The 20439-nt window shown below is 46.8% G+C and overlaps 1 protein-coding gene across 1 annotated transcript in view; it reads right to left on the reverse strand.

Annotated features, from left to right (window-relative positions):
* Positions 1 to 16623, reverse strand: part of EGLN1 (egl-9 family hypoxia inducible factor 1) — a 31736-nt gene extending 15113 nt beyond the window's left edge. The window contains exon 1 of the mRNA XM_088534897.1: positions 15581 to 16623. Coding sequence (XP_088391023.1) covers positions 15581 to 16498 — 918 coding nt within the window. The 5' untranslated portion in view covers positions 16499 to 16623. The remainder of the gene's footprint in view (positions 1 to 15580) is intronic.
* Positions 16624 to 20439: the final 3816 nt, after the last annotated feature.

Below are 20439 nucleotides of genomic sequence, written 5' to 3' on the forward strand. Positions count from 1 at the left end.
TTATGGAGACTTAAAGCCAGATAGCTAAAAGCAGCTAGCAGCATATTTTAAAGCCATCTACAATTTATGTCCAAGCAACGCTGACTCTGCCCAAGCTGCCAACCTGGAGAAAGGCTGATCACCTCCGTGTGATCACAAACTGCTGTCCTTTGCCACTGCAAACATGGTGTAAAACAGCAGAGAGCCCCTGGGCTACGCTGGTGGTGAGGCTGTTGGTTCCCATGCCCATCTAGCAAATGCTGTCCATGGGCAGCAAGTAAAACTTGAGGAAACGGCCCATCCTGGCCCAGGTAATACCAAAAGCTGCCCCTCTCCTCTTCTGTATTTTTTAAATATCAGCTGATTCAACAGTAAACTTAAGCTCAGGGAAAATACAATTTTTGGTGTTACCAGGTATCAATAGATGACGAGGAACCCACCTGGTTTCTCCAACTCCACCTACCCCAAGCATCACGAAACTAACACAGAAACAGGCAATCAAGTCACAAAACCAGCTACTCCCCTCCTTACCGTTACTTTGATAACAAAAGGAGTATTTTATACATTCATGAAAATACATTTTTCACCCTTCCCAGAATACGAGTAGGCTTTTCCAGGCAGATCAGTCCTTTTCTGCAAACCACCATTTAAAAAAAATAAAGTGCTGATGCCACCTGTCAAGATTCCTGTCTGTTGTCATTGCAAAAGCCCGGGCTGGACACACATCACAGTTACGAGCAGCGTCATAATCTCAAACTACATATTTCCCCCTCTAAAAATCAGAAGGGAACAAAACTGAAACTGAATGTGAAGCGACGGCACAGAAGAAGAGCAGAGCAAACAGAAATCGGCCTCCGCAGGAGCAAGAACAGAATCCTCTCCGAAGCAGAGGTCAGTGAGGGAAGTTTTTGTCCTCTCCCAAGGCACCCATGAGAGCCAGGACCTTCCCCTAATGCTCCTAGACAGAAAACCAGCCACACAACCCCCTGGCTGAGGTAACATGTAACCAACACTTAAATCTCCCGAAGAGCACTGCATCTGGCAAAAGGGAACACGCTGTTCCAGAGTCTATCCCGAAACAATGGATCTGGAGATGGGACACACACGCTTCATCCTCTCGGCCAACCTGTTTTTGTGGGTATGCTTTAACATAGCTCACCCAAACTCCAAATAGCAGTAACTTTCTTTGGAAGTTGAAGGACCACCAGGCTCCAGGGTCTACTGTACTCCCCGGAGCCAGATTACCGGGATTAGCAGTAACAGCCCCCATCAGAGGTGTCTTGTCAGCGCATGAGAGCCAAGCCGCAAGGCAGATTTATTCTATCTACACAGAAGGTTTGCAGAACACAAGTTAACGTTTTTCAAGGACTATTTCTTCCTTCACCTTTGTGATCTAAGTAAATAAAAAAGTGCAGAGTATAGTTAAGAATGTAAATGATGAAACGGTATTTGCCTTGGTGTGCAAACACTCAAAAACAATTCAAGGATACGGATTCCCTGTGACTGCCACCTAAAGCGACAGCGGGAGAAATTACCAAAAGAATGAAACACAAGACAACCATGTAAAGTGAAGCAAAAGGAAGACAGAGAGCAGCACTTCCAAAAAAAAAAAAAAAATTAGCCAAAACCAGAAAATAAAGCTGAGAACCACGAAAATTAACAAGTGAAACAATAATCAAATATGCAAAACATTATATTACACATTTCTAGACATGAAGCAAGCTCCCAATTCAAGCCAACAGGAAATCATGAAAGATTGAGGTAAGACAGAGCTTACTTTTCAGCCATGGACCATAATCTAATGTGCAACTATTATGCAGTTACTGAAAAAAAGCAACAGATCTTCTAAGATACAGATATATTATTTTGCACTGCCAATGAATAATTATTTCTTAATAAGAGACATTTCAAGACAACACCCAGGGACAGATAGCTGATTTACTAAGTTGGGTTGCTGGCCCTTTATCTTTGCAACAAATTCAATACATGGCCCAGGGCTCACTTTGCATCCCCTGCAAGTCTTCACTTGATATGAGATTCACAAAACCAAAGAGGAAGGAAAAAAAAACATGAAACAAGAGAATGACTGAAGAGAAAAAGAGGATGGAAAAGAAGGAGCAGGTAAAAACTTGTGGAATGCTCCAACACCTGCCAAACAGGAGCTTTGATAATGAAAGGCAGCAAGTTGCAAAGCACAGTTTTTAACTGCAACTGCCCTGCTACTAACCCCATGAAATCGAGTTGCAAGCACTAACCACAAGCTGTCCCCCAAGCCCTCAGCAGGAACCGCCACCTTCTCTGTGCCCTCCAGCCCCTTGATCAACTGAACTGCCAAACATCTCAAATTGAGGGGCTACCACGAGTTGCAACTAAAAGTAAGTAAAAAGCTACATATATCATCACAGGTACTGCCGTACTCATGGTTTGTATCCCAGATAAAAGGTTACTGAGTAGCCTTGCAGAAAGCTAACTAGAAGAAAAAAAATTAAAAATCAATTCAAACCGCAGGTACTGCAGCAGCAGATAACTGCAGCACTCCACACAAAACTCTTCCATTAGTTGTAGCTGGAATGGATTCATTTATCATTTTAAATAGTTTTCCCTAATGGAGAAAAACACAGAATTATTAGAGCTGAGGATTCAGCTTATACTTAATTATTAATTCCTCAGAGTAGACACTTTTTTGTATCATTTATTTATATGAGCAAAGCAGGCATCAAGCTGATAGGCAGGAACACAGTACAGTATTCGCTGGCTACTTGAAAACATTTTACAAGTAAATTCCCCAATTGGGAATAGGAGACAGGTCCTCCCAGGTTGGCACACACGAGAATCCAAAACCGCCAATAAGAAAGAACATATTGTATTTTATTCTCAGAATTAATACAAACAATTCCAAGTAATTACTGGCAAGACTGCTGAAAGTTATTCCAGAAAACAAGAACTTTATTCCATCTTCTATTACAAAATAAGGATTTTAAAAAAAGAGATATGTCAAAGGGAAAAAAAAATCCCAAAAGAAGTCCATATCTTCTTATCACAGACAAAGACTGTTCCTCAGGGACTCCCTAGAGAATTCCATTACTTCCTCTGGAAAGTTGTACCAAACCGGAGGGAGGGAAAAAAAAAAACACATAAAAAAACCCCCCAAACCCTCAGCATTTTCAGAATATCTACTCTCATTCTTTCATTCAGAGGGAACTTTTCTGTGGAGTTTTACTATGGCGATACTATGAGTTGACCTATAGAATGTGCAGCCTCAGTAGTGAAGGGTCATTTGTTACTGGCTTGTCTTTTAGGAAGCACAACTTTGAAACAGCAGGATATATGTACTAGAAAAAGCAACTGGGAAAATAATAAGTAAACACCCAAAACTCTTCTACTACAATATTCACGTTGTCCTATGAGAAGTTTAAATTGAAAATACGGCTTGTTGACAGCATTTTCATTTACATTTCTTCTCCTGCAGGAGGCTTATTTTTCATGTTTGCAAGTCTCTTTATAGTTATAGGATGCTATGGATAAAAATAAGCACATATTTATTTTACTAATTCCTATATGACTTCAGCAAAATTTTGGTGCAGCCTTTGGCTCAGGGTATGTTACCACTCCTGTTTTCTATTTTCTCTACGGAAAATAAAATGACAAAGTCAGGACTCCAAGCTAGGAACTCCAGTGTTGTTCTTGAGGCCGTGCCAAGTGTTAGGAGGTCTAAGGGAGCTGCTACATGTCATTTTCTCCCAGCTATAATGGGAATTTAACACAAACTTATTCCTTACAAAAAAAAAATTGAAATGTTGACACTTTAAGAGCGCTTTAAGCATGGTGTTTCTACAAGATCTTATTCACAAGATAGTCTTAAGTACTGGAGTAGACACAGAAAATAGCTATTTAATAGTAAATTGCAATAACAATTTCATTACAGGGAACCTCCTTTCAGAGAAAAATGACAGCTATGACAAGATCCCCCACAGGAGTGATTATTTTCAAAATGGCCATATATATGACCAGGAAAAAGGGGGTGAGCACTAGAGTGACAGTGCTTGTATGCAATATAAAACCATTTTCCATAATCCATTCCGCAAAGTGCACAAGAAGGTAAAATGATGCCAAGTACCTGACAAGAAAAAGATAGGCAAAATTCACTCAGTGCAAAGGACTGCCCTCCAGAAAGAACCGTGATGGGCTCTAAACTGGCTACCGTCTCCTTAGAACCAACTCGGTAGCAAATACAAGCAGTTCTCTTAAAACAGCACCTCAGCACAGCAGCAGAGGCAAATGGGGTATTTTGTTCATGTTGCCTCTCCTTGTCTACGGATTTCTGACACTATTCTGCCAGTATGCAAATCCATGACGTACCTGTATACTAATACTGCAATTCTGGGTGCCTCGCACCGAATGGACAACACCAGAACAAAACAAAAAACACGCACTCATAGAAAAGCAACAAGAACAACCCACAGCACAGGGCAGCACCCATCTGAACACAGACCGGAAAGACCAGGACTCCTTAGTTCGGAAGAGAAAAGGTATCAGCTGAAAAAAGTGAGGAAGAAAATGACAGATTATTAGAAATCATAAGAGGCAAAACTACTGAAAAAAGTTTGCACAAGCCAAAGTATTAAAATTATCCAGCAGTAGGTATTAAATAAAAGGAAGCTCTTTTTCTGCCTAATCAAACTGCAGGATCCATTGCAACAGGATGCTGCAGAGGCCAAAAGTACAAATGGCTTTTAAAACAAGATTACATAAGCTCATGGCAAACACGTTCATTCGTGGCTATTAAGAGCTGTGGCCAGGACACAACCTTTGGCTCAGAAAGGTTCTGAATTGCTGGACGGCACACAGGAGCAACATTTCACCCAGATTTCTAGGCCTCATATAAACATCTACCACTACTTGCAGTGAACACAGAGTAGTATAATCACAGATGATAAATATCTACATGAAGGAGAGATGTATGGCAAATGAGAATTAAAATCCAACAACCACACAAAAAAATGAAATTGTGAGAATCAAACTAGATTATTCAGAGTGCAAAAAACACACGAATGTTGAATAGAATCACTATGATTGTAACAATTTAGCAACGGCTGTCTTAAACTATGAATCACTCTTTTTTCTTTTCTTTTTTTTTTTTTTACAGCAAGACTGCATATTCTTCTAAAATTCATAGCTTTGATCTACAATTCACATTCTACCATCCACTTTACACAGAAGGTCACTTCAGATGTGCACAACTCCACGTGCTTCAGTTTACGACTAGCTACAGGGCACGGATGGTCAACTCGTGTCTCGTGAGGCACGTGCAGCCCTTATCTTCCACACACAGTCCTCGCCGAGGACACCTATTGCCAGGATGCTGGTGACTGCTCAGTACCTTATGGAAAGAAATAATGCAGGAAAAACCAGTGGTCTGCAGCCACCATGGGGCCAGCAAGTGCCAACTGGCAGGGCCGCCTGCTCCTCAGTTCCTGCTCCTTCTCCATGCAGTCAATAGATGAAGGGCATCCCGGGCAGGAGGACAGCAAGCAAGAGGAGCTGGAAAGTTTATATGGGGCATACAAAGAAGAGAAATGTCTGGAAGATAAAGCAGGGAGAAGGACTGTAAGCAGAGAGCAGCAATTCTTTGATTTATGACAAAATATCCGAGCCTGATCCTTAACTGCTGCCTTCCTTGCCTTCCTGTGAAAGGGTACCAACTCTCAATGGTAAGTCAGTGGCATTTTTCTCAAAAAACAAAATACACTGAAAATAAATTTATCTAGATGTTTGTTACAAGCTAACTACATAGCATGCAGCAAAAAAATGTGGGAAATATTAGAGTAAAGCTTTTTGATAGCTTGTGGTTTTCAAACAGCACGTTTCATATTGCCGGCTCTCTAGCTGCAGAAATGTGGCTAGCCCTGGTGCAGCACGTCCTCTCACTGCAGAAACAGTCCCAAAAGCACATTAAGCATCAGAATACTCTTAGACTGGCAGCACGTGCCCCTTCCCCTAGATTTTTTTTTTAAAAAAGGAGATTTTAACTTCCTTAAACATTTGGTTAGACCAGTCCCGTGAACATACACTTTAAATCAGATGCTGCCCTCGAGCTGCATAATGGGCAGATATACACAGACTAAAATAGGTAACATGGAAGAAAAAAGCAAAGCACCAAGTGCAGTACAAACGACCACCTACACAGCTAACGAGGGATTCAACATGGACCTCACCGGGCACCCTGCAAGACGCCAGGCGACACGCAGCAAGCTGGAGATGCCCTTACCAAGGGCTCCCGGTTTCCCTTCCTTCCCGGCGCAGCGCCAGCCCTCGCGGCAGCTCCCAACAGCGGCGGGACAGCTGGGGCGCCCGACACTGCCCGCACAGCGCATGGGCCCCGCGCGCAGCCCTGCGTCTGCGGGGGCTCCACCGGGACGACGAGCAGCAAGAAGAAAAATGCATTGTAAATGTATTATTAACCAGCTGTAAACTGCTTTGGGGAAAAAGCAAGCAAAACAAACAAACAAAAATCGTTCGTGCGCTTTATCTCTGGCCGCAGAGTTACACGAGAACTTCAGTATGTGAAGATTTCTGTCCCCAAAATGAGCTTGCACCAAGGTTTTGATCTATAGCGATTTAAATTCCACGCTGTCACATCAGTCAGGTTATTCTCTTACTGAAAATTTGCAGTTTAATTTAAGCAGTAACCTCAAGGCTAATCTAGCTATGTTATCTGCAGCTTTCTGAGCTATGTAAGCAGGAAGATAACAGACCCTGACTCACTGAAAAGTCAGCAAGTCCCAGGAAGTGCAAGCCCGGGAGAGAAGCCTCTGTCCTCTGCTGCTTTACCAGGAACTGGTAGCTACAGAACTACGTGATACGAACTGACAGTGCAAACACCTCCTCTAAATAAATAAATACATTTTTTGTGTGTGTGTGCATATATATATATATATATAAATAAATAAAACAAATGCACAGAAAATCCTCAAGCTTTCAGCTAGTTTGCTGCCTTTTAATAAGCTTCTTACACAGTTGCTCAATGCTCAGCTCAGATCCCTCTGCTCTGTTACGAGCAAAGCGGAAGGGCTTCCTGAAATCACTCACTGCTTTCACCTACACATCCTTTTTCAGTGTAATGCCCATCTTTGCTGGACAGAGGCAAGGCAGCTGCACACCCTGCCCACAGAGTCGGGCCACTAAAGCCATACGCAATTCCCTCAAAATTGTAGAGGTCAGAAAGTCTTTAGGGTCAAGCTGTGCTCCAAGCTGGCCAGACCCCAAATCAATGCAGGAAATTAATCCTCAGGTGTAAAAAGCCTTTTTTATTAGGCCCCCTTAACTGGCCTACAGGTACGACCTTTCTAACTGCCCCACACTCATACTCTGTGCCCATACAGACATATAGGCATGAGCTTTTCTACATGATCCCCATTTATTTATAACATGACACACTAACAAAAATATTCCTGGGTAATTTTAAGTTAAATACCAAACAGCAAGCAAGCCTTCAACTGTAAGTAGCAGTTACGTGCCTAAAAGCATTGCTCTATTTTTGACAGACGCTGTCCTGGAACAGCGAGTGAATTAGCTTTCAGCCGGGAGCTTGTGACTCCAACTTATCCACTAATTCTGGCACAAGCAAGCACTGCAAATATGCTCCATCAGCTATCATTAACCAGCAGCCCTCAGAAACTGGAAGGTAGCTCAGCAGGACTGGGAGAGCCCTGGAGGACTTTTTCAAGTTGCCACAAAGACAAGCATTAGTTCTCCTTTTGAATGGTGTGAGAAGTTCATCACAAACACAAAGGGCACGAAGAGTATCATAATTAGTGAGCGCTCCATTTAGTGGGATCTGGAAAGCCAAAATAACTTTACTGTCCTACTCACTGAAAATACAACTATATTATTTCATTACCATAGCTCCAAAGAAAAAATCCTGCCAATGATCAAGAATCTTAGACTGGCATCTTTGGAGTTATCTCCACAGTCCTTGGAAATGGTAAGTCACTCAATTATGGTACAATAACAAAATACTAACAGGCAGGAAGACCCAGGAGCATCACACTGCAGGATTAATCCATCCACTCGCAACATTCTTAACTGAAGAGAAAACCCTGAGTTTGCACAAGAGCTCTCCAGGTAATCTAAAGAAAATCCATTGGGCTAGTTTTTGGATAGGCAAAAAGAAACTATTGGCTCTATATGGAGTACTTGTTCCCCTTCATAAAATATCCTTCCTTTCTGTTACAGCAGAAAATATTCAGTTAAGCCACAAGGCTGGACATACTAGCACTGAGTAAAGGACACCGCAGTAGCAGTTAGATGATGTTTCTGCCAAATCCCAATAGCAATCTAGCCTGCATGAAGCTAAAGGCTGCCCACATTAACCATGACATAATCCAAACCTGAAGACTTATTACAAACAACCATGATATTTACCTGTATTCTTAAAGGAAATGACATGCTATGTATTTCTTAGCAGGAAACCATAAACTATTCAGAAGTTAAACGCAATCTAGAAAAAGGCAAAAAATCTCAAACACTCCATGAAGATTCCTGATACGGCAAACGTAGGAATGAGAGGAGCGCTGCTCAGACAGCCCTGTGACTTGGCAGGACATCGTTTCCCAAGAATTTCTGCCTAGGAGGCCACAGAGGAGGGAAGGCGGCTCTTCCTCGCGAGCCGCGATGAGGAGCGTGTCCCGCCTGGCTTGCGGGCGGCGCTGAGCGGAGACGCTCGTGCCCGGGACAGGGCCCGCGCCGACGCGCACAGAGCCCGGCAGCACCGCGGGACACCGCGAGGTCCCCCACCCGCGGGGCACTCGCATCGCCGCTGCGCACGGACCGCGGGACAAAACGCTTCTCCGAAACGGCCGCAACTCAAAAATTAACTGCAGTTGCACCGCCAAATAAACAACAACAACAACAAAAAAGACTAGAAGAAAGCAAGCAAGAGAAAAACCAGCTCTCCATTGAGCTCTCCTAATACACCAGGGAGCGCAGACAAAACAGGGCAAGAAAATGAATTAGTACAGAAATTGTCCACTTCAGAGCAGGCCTCTGAGCAAAGTGGGGAGCTGGACCTTATGCAGGGCAGCCAGCAAGGAACTGACACCCAGTTCCGCGCAGCACCGCGCTGCTCGCAGGACGCACGGACAGCTCTGTCCCGAAACGGAGAAACACGGAGTTTGTTTGGCACCAAAAGAAACCCTAGACTAACTGAGAGAGATCAGCACTAAGCACTTAAAAAACAAACAAACAAACAAACAAACCCCACTAACTAATGGGCTCATTGCCTTATTTCAGTTGTTAGTTTTTTTTTTTTTTTTAAATGGGGCAGAGACGTAATAAAAATAAATTTCATTTGAAAAAAAAAAAAAAGTTTTTTTGCTTTGCATATGCTACATGTGGGTAGAGCGGGGCAACTTCCAGAGAAAAGAGTCACAAGGAAGAGCTTTGGAGGGCAGAAGAATACATTTTGAAGGCCAAAATCAAGTCTTGTGCTAAGCACAGATGAGCAGAGAAAAGAAAGCTTAAGAATGAAAAAAAAATAAGCAAACAAAAATTTCTTAAACTATGCTCAAATTTTAATGGGTAAGTTTTGGGATAACCAGTCCTTAAGTGTTAAATTAAGGCTGTAGTTTGGCAAACACTTTTTAAGCTGGCATAAATTTGCACTGCTGCTGAAAGAAAGTCTCAGCATCTGCCAGTGCCCTGTGCCAGCACAAACACCTAACGGAGAACCAGGAGTGCTACTTTTGCCAGTTTGTTCTTGAGATGGATCAGTTCCCCAGTCCAGTTCACTGGCTGGCCATGTAAATACTTGTCCTGGCAAAGAGGAGCGACTGCTTCTTCGGCAGTGCCAGCCTAAAGTGTTCATTGAACTGCAGCCTAAGACACAGGGATGTGGAAAAGTTAACAGCAGTCACAGCGAGGGCTCCGCAGCCTCGGGCACACGATATTCACACCGTACCTCAAAGTCACAAATGACACACACCAGTGCGCCAAGGGTTTTTTGCTGCTGTTTGCTTGTTTTAAGTCAAGGTATGAATTTGACTCCAGGATTACAAATCTTCACAGTATATATGTATGGCAAATGTACTCACACACGCGCCTATTGCTGGAGACCATTTCAATCCTCAGCAAAAGTGATATTCATGATACAATTGATCTAGATATCAGTGTCTGTGCTGGGCTATTAACGGGACCTGAACTTGAGGTCTTCTAAATGATCCCACCAACAGTTACTTTCCAAAAGACAGTAACATAATTCTGTAATTCTTTTAGAGTGAGAACTTACTAGGACCTCTGAGAAAGAACAAAATTTTATTTTTCAGGGGCCCTAAACATGTATCTTTTCCAGACATTGTGCTTCTTGATCAAAAGATTGCTTTGACTCAGGAACAACAGACATGCTTCTGATCATCTGCTCTGCTTGGGACCCAAGGCACTTGTGCATGAGAAGCAATGAATGAAACTATACTCACCAAATTTCAGATTTCTATCTCAATAGGGAAAAAAAAAAAAAGTGGAGAAATAAATAACCCTCACAACAGTGGACGATTCTGAATATCCACAAATCACTGAACCACACACTCGTCTCGGCCAAAACACCAGCTCCAGCAGAACTACCACCATTAGGAAGGGGACCAGTAAGCACAGGCATGGGTAACCTTCAAACAAATTCAAGCAATTCAAGTAAACAGAGATTGAGAAAGACTTAGCCACTCTTTCCCACAAATGGACTGCAAATTCAAAGCCACACAGCGAGCCATTATGAAGCCCCATGCTCACTGTCCCTCTGCCAGCACTCCACCTGTGTCATGGCCTTTCAATTCTTACTTGGGGGCTATCATTCACTCAAGGCTGTCATTTGCCAGCCTTTATTTTCCCCTGCTGCCTTGTTATTGCACGCACGCTCACCTCTACATTTTGCAGAATAAGCTGCAGTGGAAAGAACATCTGAAAGTCTCGCTCAGGTTTCCTGGGCACTGTGTGAAAGGGTATCTGCAGAAGCCGGCCTCGCGTATCCTGTTCTCATGTTCTCCGTGCAGCCGTTTCGGTGCCACGCTAGCTGCTGACAGCTTCGCTCGCATCACCTGATTGCTGCTTGTTGGCTGTGCTTGTCTTTCCCTGGTAACATTAACTCAGTATGTTTATATGACAGCTGCTACACAAATAAGTGGCTAGAGCAGAGAATTTCTTCTTTCTCGCTTCTAGAAAGGCTGACAGCAGGTAAGAGAAATTCAGTCCCTGTTAGAAGAGTAATTTCTCAAGGAATATTACTTCAGAACCTAATTATATAGGACAGTCAGGCTAGTTTGGATTCAGAGCACACTAGGTCTTCTGAAGACTCCTGCCCACACCGCTATGCAGCAGCACAAGATTGAAAATTGACTGGCACGCAGGAAGTCATACGCAGCAGTGAAAGTATTTAGAACCACGCCATCTATCTCTATCTCGAGGTGGGAGGAAGAGTAAGCGATGCACAAATAAGTAATTCAACAAACTCAGGAAAAAGTTGAAAAGCAGGCTTGCACGCCACACAGACCAAAAAGCGATTTAAGCCCCAGGTGGCTGAGCAGCAGGGGCTGCTGCTGGCATACTGGTAGAGAGACAGGAGAGCACGAAAAATGAACAATTTGAGTTGTAGCTCTCTGGTCAGATGTACAAAGGAGTGGGGATGGAAAAAAACAAACAAAAAAACACTATGGAAATGTACTAGAAAGTGCATATTCAATCTCCAATCAATGAAAGGAGCAGTGTGGAAGCAGGAACTGCCCGGGTTGACACAGCAAAGAGCAAGAAAGCTCAGTTCACAACTGGGAGCCACGAAAGTTACCACACCAGTAAAGAACGCAAGCTTCGTATTTATGAAACACTTCAGGTTTTAGATATGAAGAGCAGTCCACAAAAGAGGACATAAACTCAGGGAGGAAAATAAATAAAATGAATAAATAAAAATCACAGCGCTGCCCCTCTAGCTCTGGGAGAAAAACCTTTACACCTGGATGAGATCCTGGAATATTTCATTTGCTAACTTTGATGAACAGATTTATACCTTCACTAGTTCACTGAGACAGGGCAGGCAGGAAACAGATATGTACGCATACAAATGCAGGAACAGATAAGAGAAAGGAAAGAGAAAATTAATATTTTGGGAGGAGATGGATGAAGAAAAATCTAGAAAACAACAGGAAGTGGGAAAAAGACACTGGCGCTCACGCATATGAGTCTGTGCCGTGATATGCTAGCAAAAAAAAAAAAAAGGAAGCACTCTGGAAAGGAGAGAAACAGAACAAAAGCAAGGAATGTAGCAAGTCAAGAGTTATAAGGTAAGCAAAGTGCCAGCCACCGTGTTGTACTGGCTACAGTTCTGCTCTATGCTCACCTAAACAGTAGTCGGCTAGTTTACACCCACTGCTACATAGATACTTCTCAACATGGAAAATAATCCCATGATGATGAGGCCTAAACAAAGTCACATCGGGTTATGTGGATCAGTTTTAAGCAGCCCAGTCAGCCTAGGCACCCTAGCAGAGATTTTAAGATGCAAAACAAACAAGAAATCCAAACTACTCACAGTCCGATTACAGCAGGGAGTTTTTAAAATATTTTTGTTGGGTTCACTGCTGTGCGTTCTTAGAAAACGAGCTTTGTTTCTGAACGTTGTGCAAGGGTTGGCATTTTGTCCTGGAAGTCACAGGAGCTCTTACTGAATCTTTAACCTTTACAAGACCTAGTTCAAGCTCTGTAAACAAGCATATCCTATTAGAGGGAATGAATCATAAACAAATCCACTCCATCATGTGCTCTAATTCCTACCCTCTTTATCAAGTCTTCACAAATTTAGTGAAAAATAAAAGAGACAAAAAAAATAGAACTGTTAATGAAAAAACTCCCTTTCCTCCTGAAAAGGTGCAGTACTGCACCTTAAAATGGACACAGTTCGTTTCTCAGTAAGTGTCCTTGAGTGGATGCATATACTTTTACATTGCAACACTCCATACCTCTCCTCTTTAAACATGCTGCCCAATTTTAACAGGTTACTTTATAGACGAGGTAGTTATGTGCAGCTTGGCGCACTGTTTGATACAGGTGACAAGCCACTCTTGTGCAACTTGCATTGGTAATCTTCCAGACAGGGCAGGGGGATTCCCAAGGGCCGGAATTGTTTTGTCAGTTCAAATGGTTGTGAATTACAAACCCCATCAGCAACACTGCAAATTGGTTTATTTAGCACCTTCAGTAAAATAATATGTTAAGTCCTCCACACACAAACTCTGCAGACCACAATACTGCAAAATAAACATACAGGAGCAGTCAAATTATTTGGTAAGAGATTAGTTTGTCCAGTGAAAATATTGAGCTGCATTTGCAAGTATTTTTGTTCTGCTACTTGAAATGCAGCCAGTAAGAATGAGCAGGTATTACACACAGACTGTTCCTTTTTAAAAATAACAAGTTTTTGCTGCAGATTGCAGAACCCACGTACCCATAAATAGCTGGAAATGGACTGTATTTGACCAATTAAGTGAATCAAGCAGCTGCCACCACGCAAACAGCACCAACAGGGAACCCACAGAGCACCACTACCCTGGTACTGCCATGTCCCCACTGCCTACCCCACTATAGGGCTCAGAATGAAAAAGACATTGGGATTCCTACCACAAGGCAAACATACCTAAATCCAGAAAAAGCAAGAAGTGAAGAATAAACTTCGGATAACCAAGAGATGCCTCCATGCATGTTATACATCTCTTCCTCCTTGCCACAGCCTTTGGATGCTATTTACTGGGATATGAATGGCAGAAGAAAATGTACAATTCTTGCAGAAGAAGAGAGAATACGAAAGTCATTTCACCACTCTTATCCTTGCTGACTTTGAGAACAAGCCCTTTTACACAAGCACCAAACCAGACATTTAAACAGTCCAGGCTCTTCTATGGACCATCTTTTATTGACTCTTCCCACCGACTGCTTTCCTTTATTCGCCTCACGGGTGAACCCAGAAAGTTACTGGCAGCTTTCGTCCTCCTGCTGCGGAGCCTCTTTAGAAAACTGAGCTTCGCCGCAGCACTCCCAGCACTGACTTCTGCTGGGAGCGGAGCAGAGCAGGAGAAAAGGCGCAGACTGAAAGCAGGGCCTTCCTGAGCCGCTGAGGAACAAACAGGCACCGCTCCCCACGCCTGAAGTGCGCAGGTATTTCAGGAGTGACTAAAACCCAGCGGGGCTCCGGGGCCTTCCTCACCTGATCGGCACCAAATCAAATAAACGTGGAAGCAGCCGTTCTCTGTCCACACACTTTCAAAGTTACCGTGGTAGTAACTACTACATCTAAGAAATGACAGCTCGGGAATCACAGTTACAAATCCCGGGGTCATTTTCTAAAGCCTGAGCATACATTACTGGCACAAGTTCACCACCACCACCTCCAAGGCAGAAGCCCTATTCCTCTTTACTGCATAAAGTTGAAAGCCACAGGTATTTTCAGGGTGCGAGTTTGCAATACTAGGACCTTAAAGAAATTTAAATCTGTTTGAAAGATGAATTGGCTTAGAAAAAAAAATAAAAAAACAAGCTAACAGGGATACAAGAGAAACCCAGACTATGTTCCAGCTAAGCTTCTGACACTGCATTCGTCCAGCTATAGGTACACAGACAGCACAGCCCAAAGAAGAAAAAAAAAAAAAAAAAAAAAACACACAGTCCTGTGATGAAGAAAAGTGGGGGAGTTTTAAGTTTACTGTGCTTGACACAAATCCAAGGCTGTTTTCTGCCTTCGCGTTCCTCCCTCCTCCTCTCAGCTTCCTACCAGCTGAGGCTCGGCAGCTGCAGCAACAACAGCCCGTCTGTGGCGGACGGCGCAGCTCCATGGCGAGGTGGCTCCCACAATTCACCGGCTTCCCCGGATTTTAACAGAGGCAGCAAATCGTGGAGGGGCTCCCCCCCCCCGCCTTTTTTAAATCTGAAAAGACACTAATGCATATTCATTACCAGGGCTCTACTACGGTGCGGGCTTTCTTTTAGGGGCTTGAAGGGAATTGCAAATTAGGCTAATACAAAGGGAAATTTCGACGCAGAACTCAGACTTTTGATTTCTCTCGCCTCCCTCCCCCGCCCCCCCTCCCCAAAAAAGACGCATCTACGGAGAAAAGTGAGGGTTTTTACATTACAAACAAACAAAAACCCTAAATTATAAAAATGATAACATAATTGAAGAAGTGCCTCCCTACCGCTACGCTGCCCCGCGCAGGCCCCGCTGCGCCCCCACATCGCTCCGCCGACGGACGAGCCGCCGGTGTCGCCGGTGTCACCGCGGCGCTCCCCCCGCGAGGCCGGGGGTCCCTCCCGCTCCCGGCGGGCTCCCCCGGGCCGCGTCCCCCGGGCCCGGGCCGCCCCGGGCGCACACGCACCCCGCGGCCTGCGGGGCCCAGCGCCCCGGCGCTGCCCCGCGCTGCCCAGGCCAGGGGCGACACTGCCCCGGGCCTTCGGGGACACCGGCGGCAACGTCACCTCAGGGCCACGGCTCCCAGGCCAGGTCTCGACCCAGCAAAGCCTCCAGAGGAGGGGGTCTCCCGGGGACGGCCCCGGCCCGCGCGGCGCCGCCACTCACTTTCGTCCTGCCGTTGATCTTGTAGTTGCCCAGCTTGCCATTGCAGTGGCGGATGAGATCGTCCATGCTGTTCATGAGGAGGCGGATGGTCTGGCAGCCGGGCTCCTTGCCCTCCACCCAGGTGATCTTGTCGCCGCGGATGTCCTTGGAAGAGTCGCTCTTCTGGCTCACGAGCTGCCCGTCGGTGAAGCGGCCCGTGTGGTGCAGGGCGCGCACCTCCTGCGCCACGCGCCCGCCCAGCTCCTTGCCCAGGAAGTCATCCACGACGCAGATGCCGTGCTTGTTCATGCAGGGCACGATGTACTCCAGCGCCAGCCGCTGCGGCACCAGCGACTTGGTCTGCCCGTTGGGGCGCAGCGCCGCGCCGCCCGCCGCTGCCTGCACGCCGCCCGGGTACAGCTCCGACTTGTCCCGGTACAGCAGCGCCGCCTCCCCGCCCGGCCCCGGCGCCGCCGCCGCCTCGCCCGCCGCCACGTGGTTGTTGCTCAGCGCCGCCGCCGCCGCCGAGGCGAGGGGCTCCGCGGGGGCCGCCTCGCCCGCCCCGGTCGCGGCCCCGGCCGCGGCTCCGCTGCCGGCTGCGGGGCCCCCCGCGGCGCTGCGCGCGCGGGGCGGCGGGGGCTGCGCGCCGCGGGGCTCCGCAGCGCCCCCTGCCGCCGCCGCCGCCGCGCCGCCTCCCGCCGCGCCGCCGCTGCCGCCGCCGCGGCAGATGAGCTTGTGCTTCTTCCAGTCCTGGCGCTGGTGCTCCTTGCTGCAGTAGAAGGAGCTGCGGCAGCGCCCGCAGCGCAGCAGGTTCTCCATCTTGCCGCACAGCTCGCAATACTGACGGTCCCGCTCGCTGCTGCTGCTGCTGCTCCCACTGCTGCCGCCGCCGCCGCTGCCGCCGCCCTGGCCGGCGCCGCCGCCGCTGTCATTCGCCATGGCGCTCTGGTGCCGCCGCCGCCGCCGCCGCGGGGTTATGTAAGGAGGCGGGCGGGAGCGGCGCTGAGGCGGCCCCTGCCCGGGCGCGCGGGGAGGGGAGCGCTCACTGCATCATGGCCGCCCGCCGCCCTCTGCGCGTCCGCCCGCCCGCCGCGGCCTCCGCGCGCCGGCCGGCCGGGCGCGGGGACTGCCGCGGCGCCCTCCGTGCGCCGCTGCTAGCGCCGCCTCATCGCCGCGCCGCGGGCCGCGGGTCGGCGCAGAGCAGCGGCGGCGGCGCCGAGCCGAGCCCGCTGGCGCCGCGCGGGGGCCCCGCCGCCAGCCTCGCTCCTTCGTGCGGCGCTGCGCGGCCCGGCGCGCCGCGGCCGCCGCCTGTGCCGGGCGCGGAGGAGCGGGAGCAGGAGGCGGAGGAGGAGGAGCGGGCGGCGCCGCTCCGGCCCGCGCGGCACGTACGCCACTTCCAGGCCGCCAGCGCCGCCGGCGCGTCAGGCGGGCGGGGCGCGCGCGCAGCCCGGGGGCGGGGCGGGCGGCGAGCGCGGCGGCGGGGCCCGGGCGGGCGGCGCGGGGTGGCGGGGATCGGCACGGCACGGCACGGCACGGGAATGCACGGGAATGCACCGGAACGACGTGGGGTGCGAGGGCGGCCCGGCCGGGAGCACAGGCCTGAGCCGGGCGGCACAAAGTAAACACGCCGAGTGGAGCAAGGTGCAGGTGATGGGGCCTCGAGAGCCACGGGGAGGTCAAGGCCACCACCTTGGCCACCGTGAGCAGGCCTGGCAGGAAAACGGGAGCTGGTTTGGCAGAGCAGGGTGGAGGAGGATGGGAGAGTTTAGGGATGAAGGTGCGAATGCAACAAGGCTGCGCTCGGGAGTGAGCCGAGGATCTGGATTCCTCTGAGGTGACCTGTAAGCGCCATTGGTGCAGCGTGGCCACAGCTGTGCTTCCTTGCCCCAGGTGCCAAGCAGTGACATCCCGCAGTGGGTGACCTGGCGCTTTGCGCTCTGTTCCGGAGCCTCATGGGCTGCTGGAATTGCTGTCCTCGGCCTCTCCAGGAAGCAGTTGGTGAGCAGACCCGCAGCGTTTGCTCCCGAGGGCTGCAGGGAGGCCGCAGGCCTCCCTTCGTATGTATCGACTTTAAGAAATACAAGAAGAGTCAAAGAAATGAGCATGTCGGGAGGTAGAAAGGTGAAATGAATTCTCCAGTAGGTAACCGAGGATTGGTGATGCAGGCTTTCTACCTCTGTTCTGCCACAGGTTTTCATGTGATCTGGGAAAAATCAGCTTTTCTTTGCATGACAGGGTAAGAATAGTGATGTTTTCACACTCCACAAGCTCCTGCAGTGCTTCAGGTTGTAATACACTTGTGTTACAGTGGCTTTAGGTATGTAACTAAAGTGGCCTGGTTCCTATCATCTCTCTCTATAAAACTAAATTTAAAATTAACTGACATAGTAATAGGTCTTAGAGGAATGTTAGGCACAGCGTGTACTACGTGAAGGATGTAAAAGGAGAAACAAAGTGTGCCAAGGCTACAAATGCCTGTGGTACACGCACAGAAACTGAGAAGGAAAAAGAGTGTAAATTTTTGGAAGGGCAAAAGGAGAATTCAGAAGACAAGGTCACGAAAGCCCAAACGACCAGATTTCAAGGTGAATGTGACCAGCACGTTCCAAAGCTGATAAAAAGAGCTGAATTAGCTGGAAAAGCTGGGAAAGGAAGGAGAAAGAGTTGCAGATTGGTGATTTCTTTGTTCATCGCCCTTAAACAAAGGAAGATATATTGGTAGAGGCAGAAGGAAGTGGGTTAAAAACAAGTTTAAGACCACAGCATAAAACGGGCAGATTTTAAATCTAGACTTAATTAGAGCCATTCCTTAACTACGGGAATAAGAGCAGTGTCAAGAACACTAGGCTGGGCTTTACTCTTGCTTGCTTTAAAAAATGAGGGTAGTTCAGCTGAATTCCTTGGACGTGGAGCATTGCTAAACGGTGCTAAATGACGAGAGTCAAGCTTGTTCTTTTCAAATCCTTGAGATTTGAACAAGGACATTCCGCCAGAGAGAAACAGAAGAGGTTTTTGTTTTGTTTTTTGCATTTGTTGCATTTGTTGCTTACTGCTTCGAGCAAACATACTGGAAATGACAGTCACGGACTTAAAGCTCAGTAGTCCAAGTATGAAACCAATAAACAAACGATCAAGATACAAACACGGTGTCTGGCTAAAACTACTGATCGTCATTAGTTTATGGGCTAATTTGGCTTTAAGAGTCTATCTTTCCTTCCCTGTGTTTCCCACAGGTTTGGGAGGATGCAATTGATCTTGCTCTTAGTTTTTACATTTGCTAATGTGCTAAAATGCTTGAAGTTTTGTTGACAAATTGTTCCCCAGTGTGATCAGCAGGAATACTAAAGTTAGCAAAATCCAACTTAAGATATATGAAGGATTTCCCGTATTTTATGATAATGACACTTCATCAGGGGCATAAAACGAATTAGTAAAGGTTCTTTTCCAGTAACAAAACTGAAGAGTGTGTACATGGTGGTGGTGGGGAATTCTGAAAAACAATGTGTATTTATGTTACAATAGTGGCTACAACATGCTAAAAATGTTTTCCAAGCTCTATTCATTGCCAAAGCGCTTGTTCATTAAAAGACAGCATAAGGACAAAACATGAAGCAAGGGAACATACAGTATACAAAACAAAATGACCAACATGGTGGTTGCCAAAAGTGAGGGGGAAGGGACTCCCTCCTCTTCCTTTTCTGCAGGTTACCTTTCACTGCTCCCTGCTCCCTGCCTGCTCCATTTCCAGGACAGTGGCAGTGGATATTGTAAAATAACTTGAGCCACGGCTAGGTAACAGTGAGAAAGATTGGTTTGCAGAGAATGCAGATAAAAAAATCCATAAAGTAATACCTGTCATGGGAGGATCTTATGGCGTAGGCTTAATGCAAGGTCATAATTTTTTATCACCAACTAGATATGGATCTGATACGTTTATTAGAAATGACTAAAATAGGTAGATTGGTCAATGGGTAACTTTTCTGCTTTCACTATGCAGTAATAATAGGTGCATTTATACCATCTTTATATCGATAAAGTACTGCAGGGTACTGCAGTGGTAAGGTTATATAAGCAACCAAAAGGAATCTTTGAAGCCCAAGGAGAGGAGGAAGTGCAGAACAGTAAGATTAGAAAAACTTAATTCACAGAACAAAATCAACTTGGAAATGAAGGTTTTCTTTTCTTTTTTCTTTTCCTTTTTTTTTTTCTTTCTTAAATCTCACCTTCAGACAGTTTTACTGTGAACAGGAAACAGTCTGTGGGGCTCAAGGAAGGCTAAGCTTTTTACTACTCTCAGAAAGGCACTTGGAAGCTGTGATTGATGAGAGTGTAAGGACTCGGGTGGCCAGGCGTGTGCCCATGACAAAACCATGATTACAGTTCAGGACAGTTGGGTTTGTAGCATTTGCTGTTTTCTCCGAGACCACTCCATCGTGTTCTTTGGCCTGTCTGGTCTTTACTCCACTTAAACCATTATTCATTGATCTGAACAGTGGCGTTTTTTCGAGCTTTTCACACTAGCAAGCAAACTAACAGGTTTGCAGCTTTTCCAAATAAAGCTCCAGAACTGTTTGAGTCGGATCCTTGTTAGGCTCGCTTCCTTTCTAACCAGGACAAGCCGTACCAAGTACACCCATGAGGCTATGCCAGTGCTCCTTTGCTGAATGCACACTCTTTTCCCAAGGCAGCCAAAGAGTTAACATAATTTGCTCATCTCTCAGCTACCTCCCTGACCAGGCCCCTCATTTCTGCAAAACTAGGAAAGGTTCAATCCCGGGAGCGGGTGAGGAGCACGAAGGGCTATCCCCGAGCCATGGGGGCAGTGACTGGCACGGGGGAGTACATTGGGACAGCTGAGATACTTCAGCTCGCTTTGTGCA

Source organism: Tinamus guttatus, unplaced genomic scaffold (assembly GCF_059628265.1).
Source record: "Tinamus guttatus ecotype Peru unplaced genomic scaffold, ASM5962826v1 Tinamus_guttatus_pri_ptg000601l, whole genome shotgun sequence".
In the NCBI taxonomy this organism is placed as follows: Eukaryota; Metazoa; Chordata; class Aves; order Tinamiformes; family Tinamidae; genus Tinamus; species Tinamus guttatus.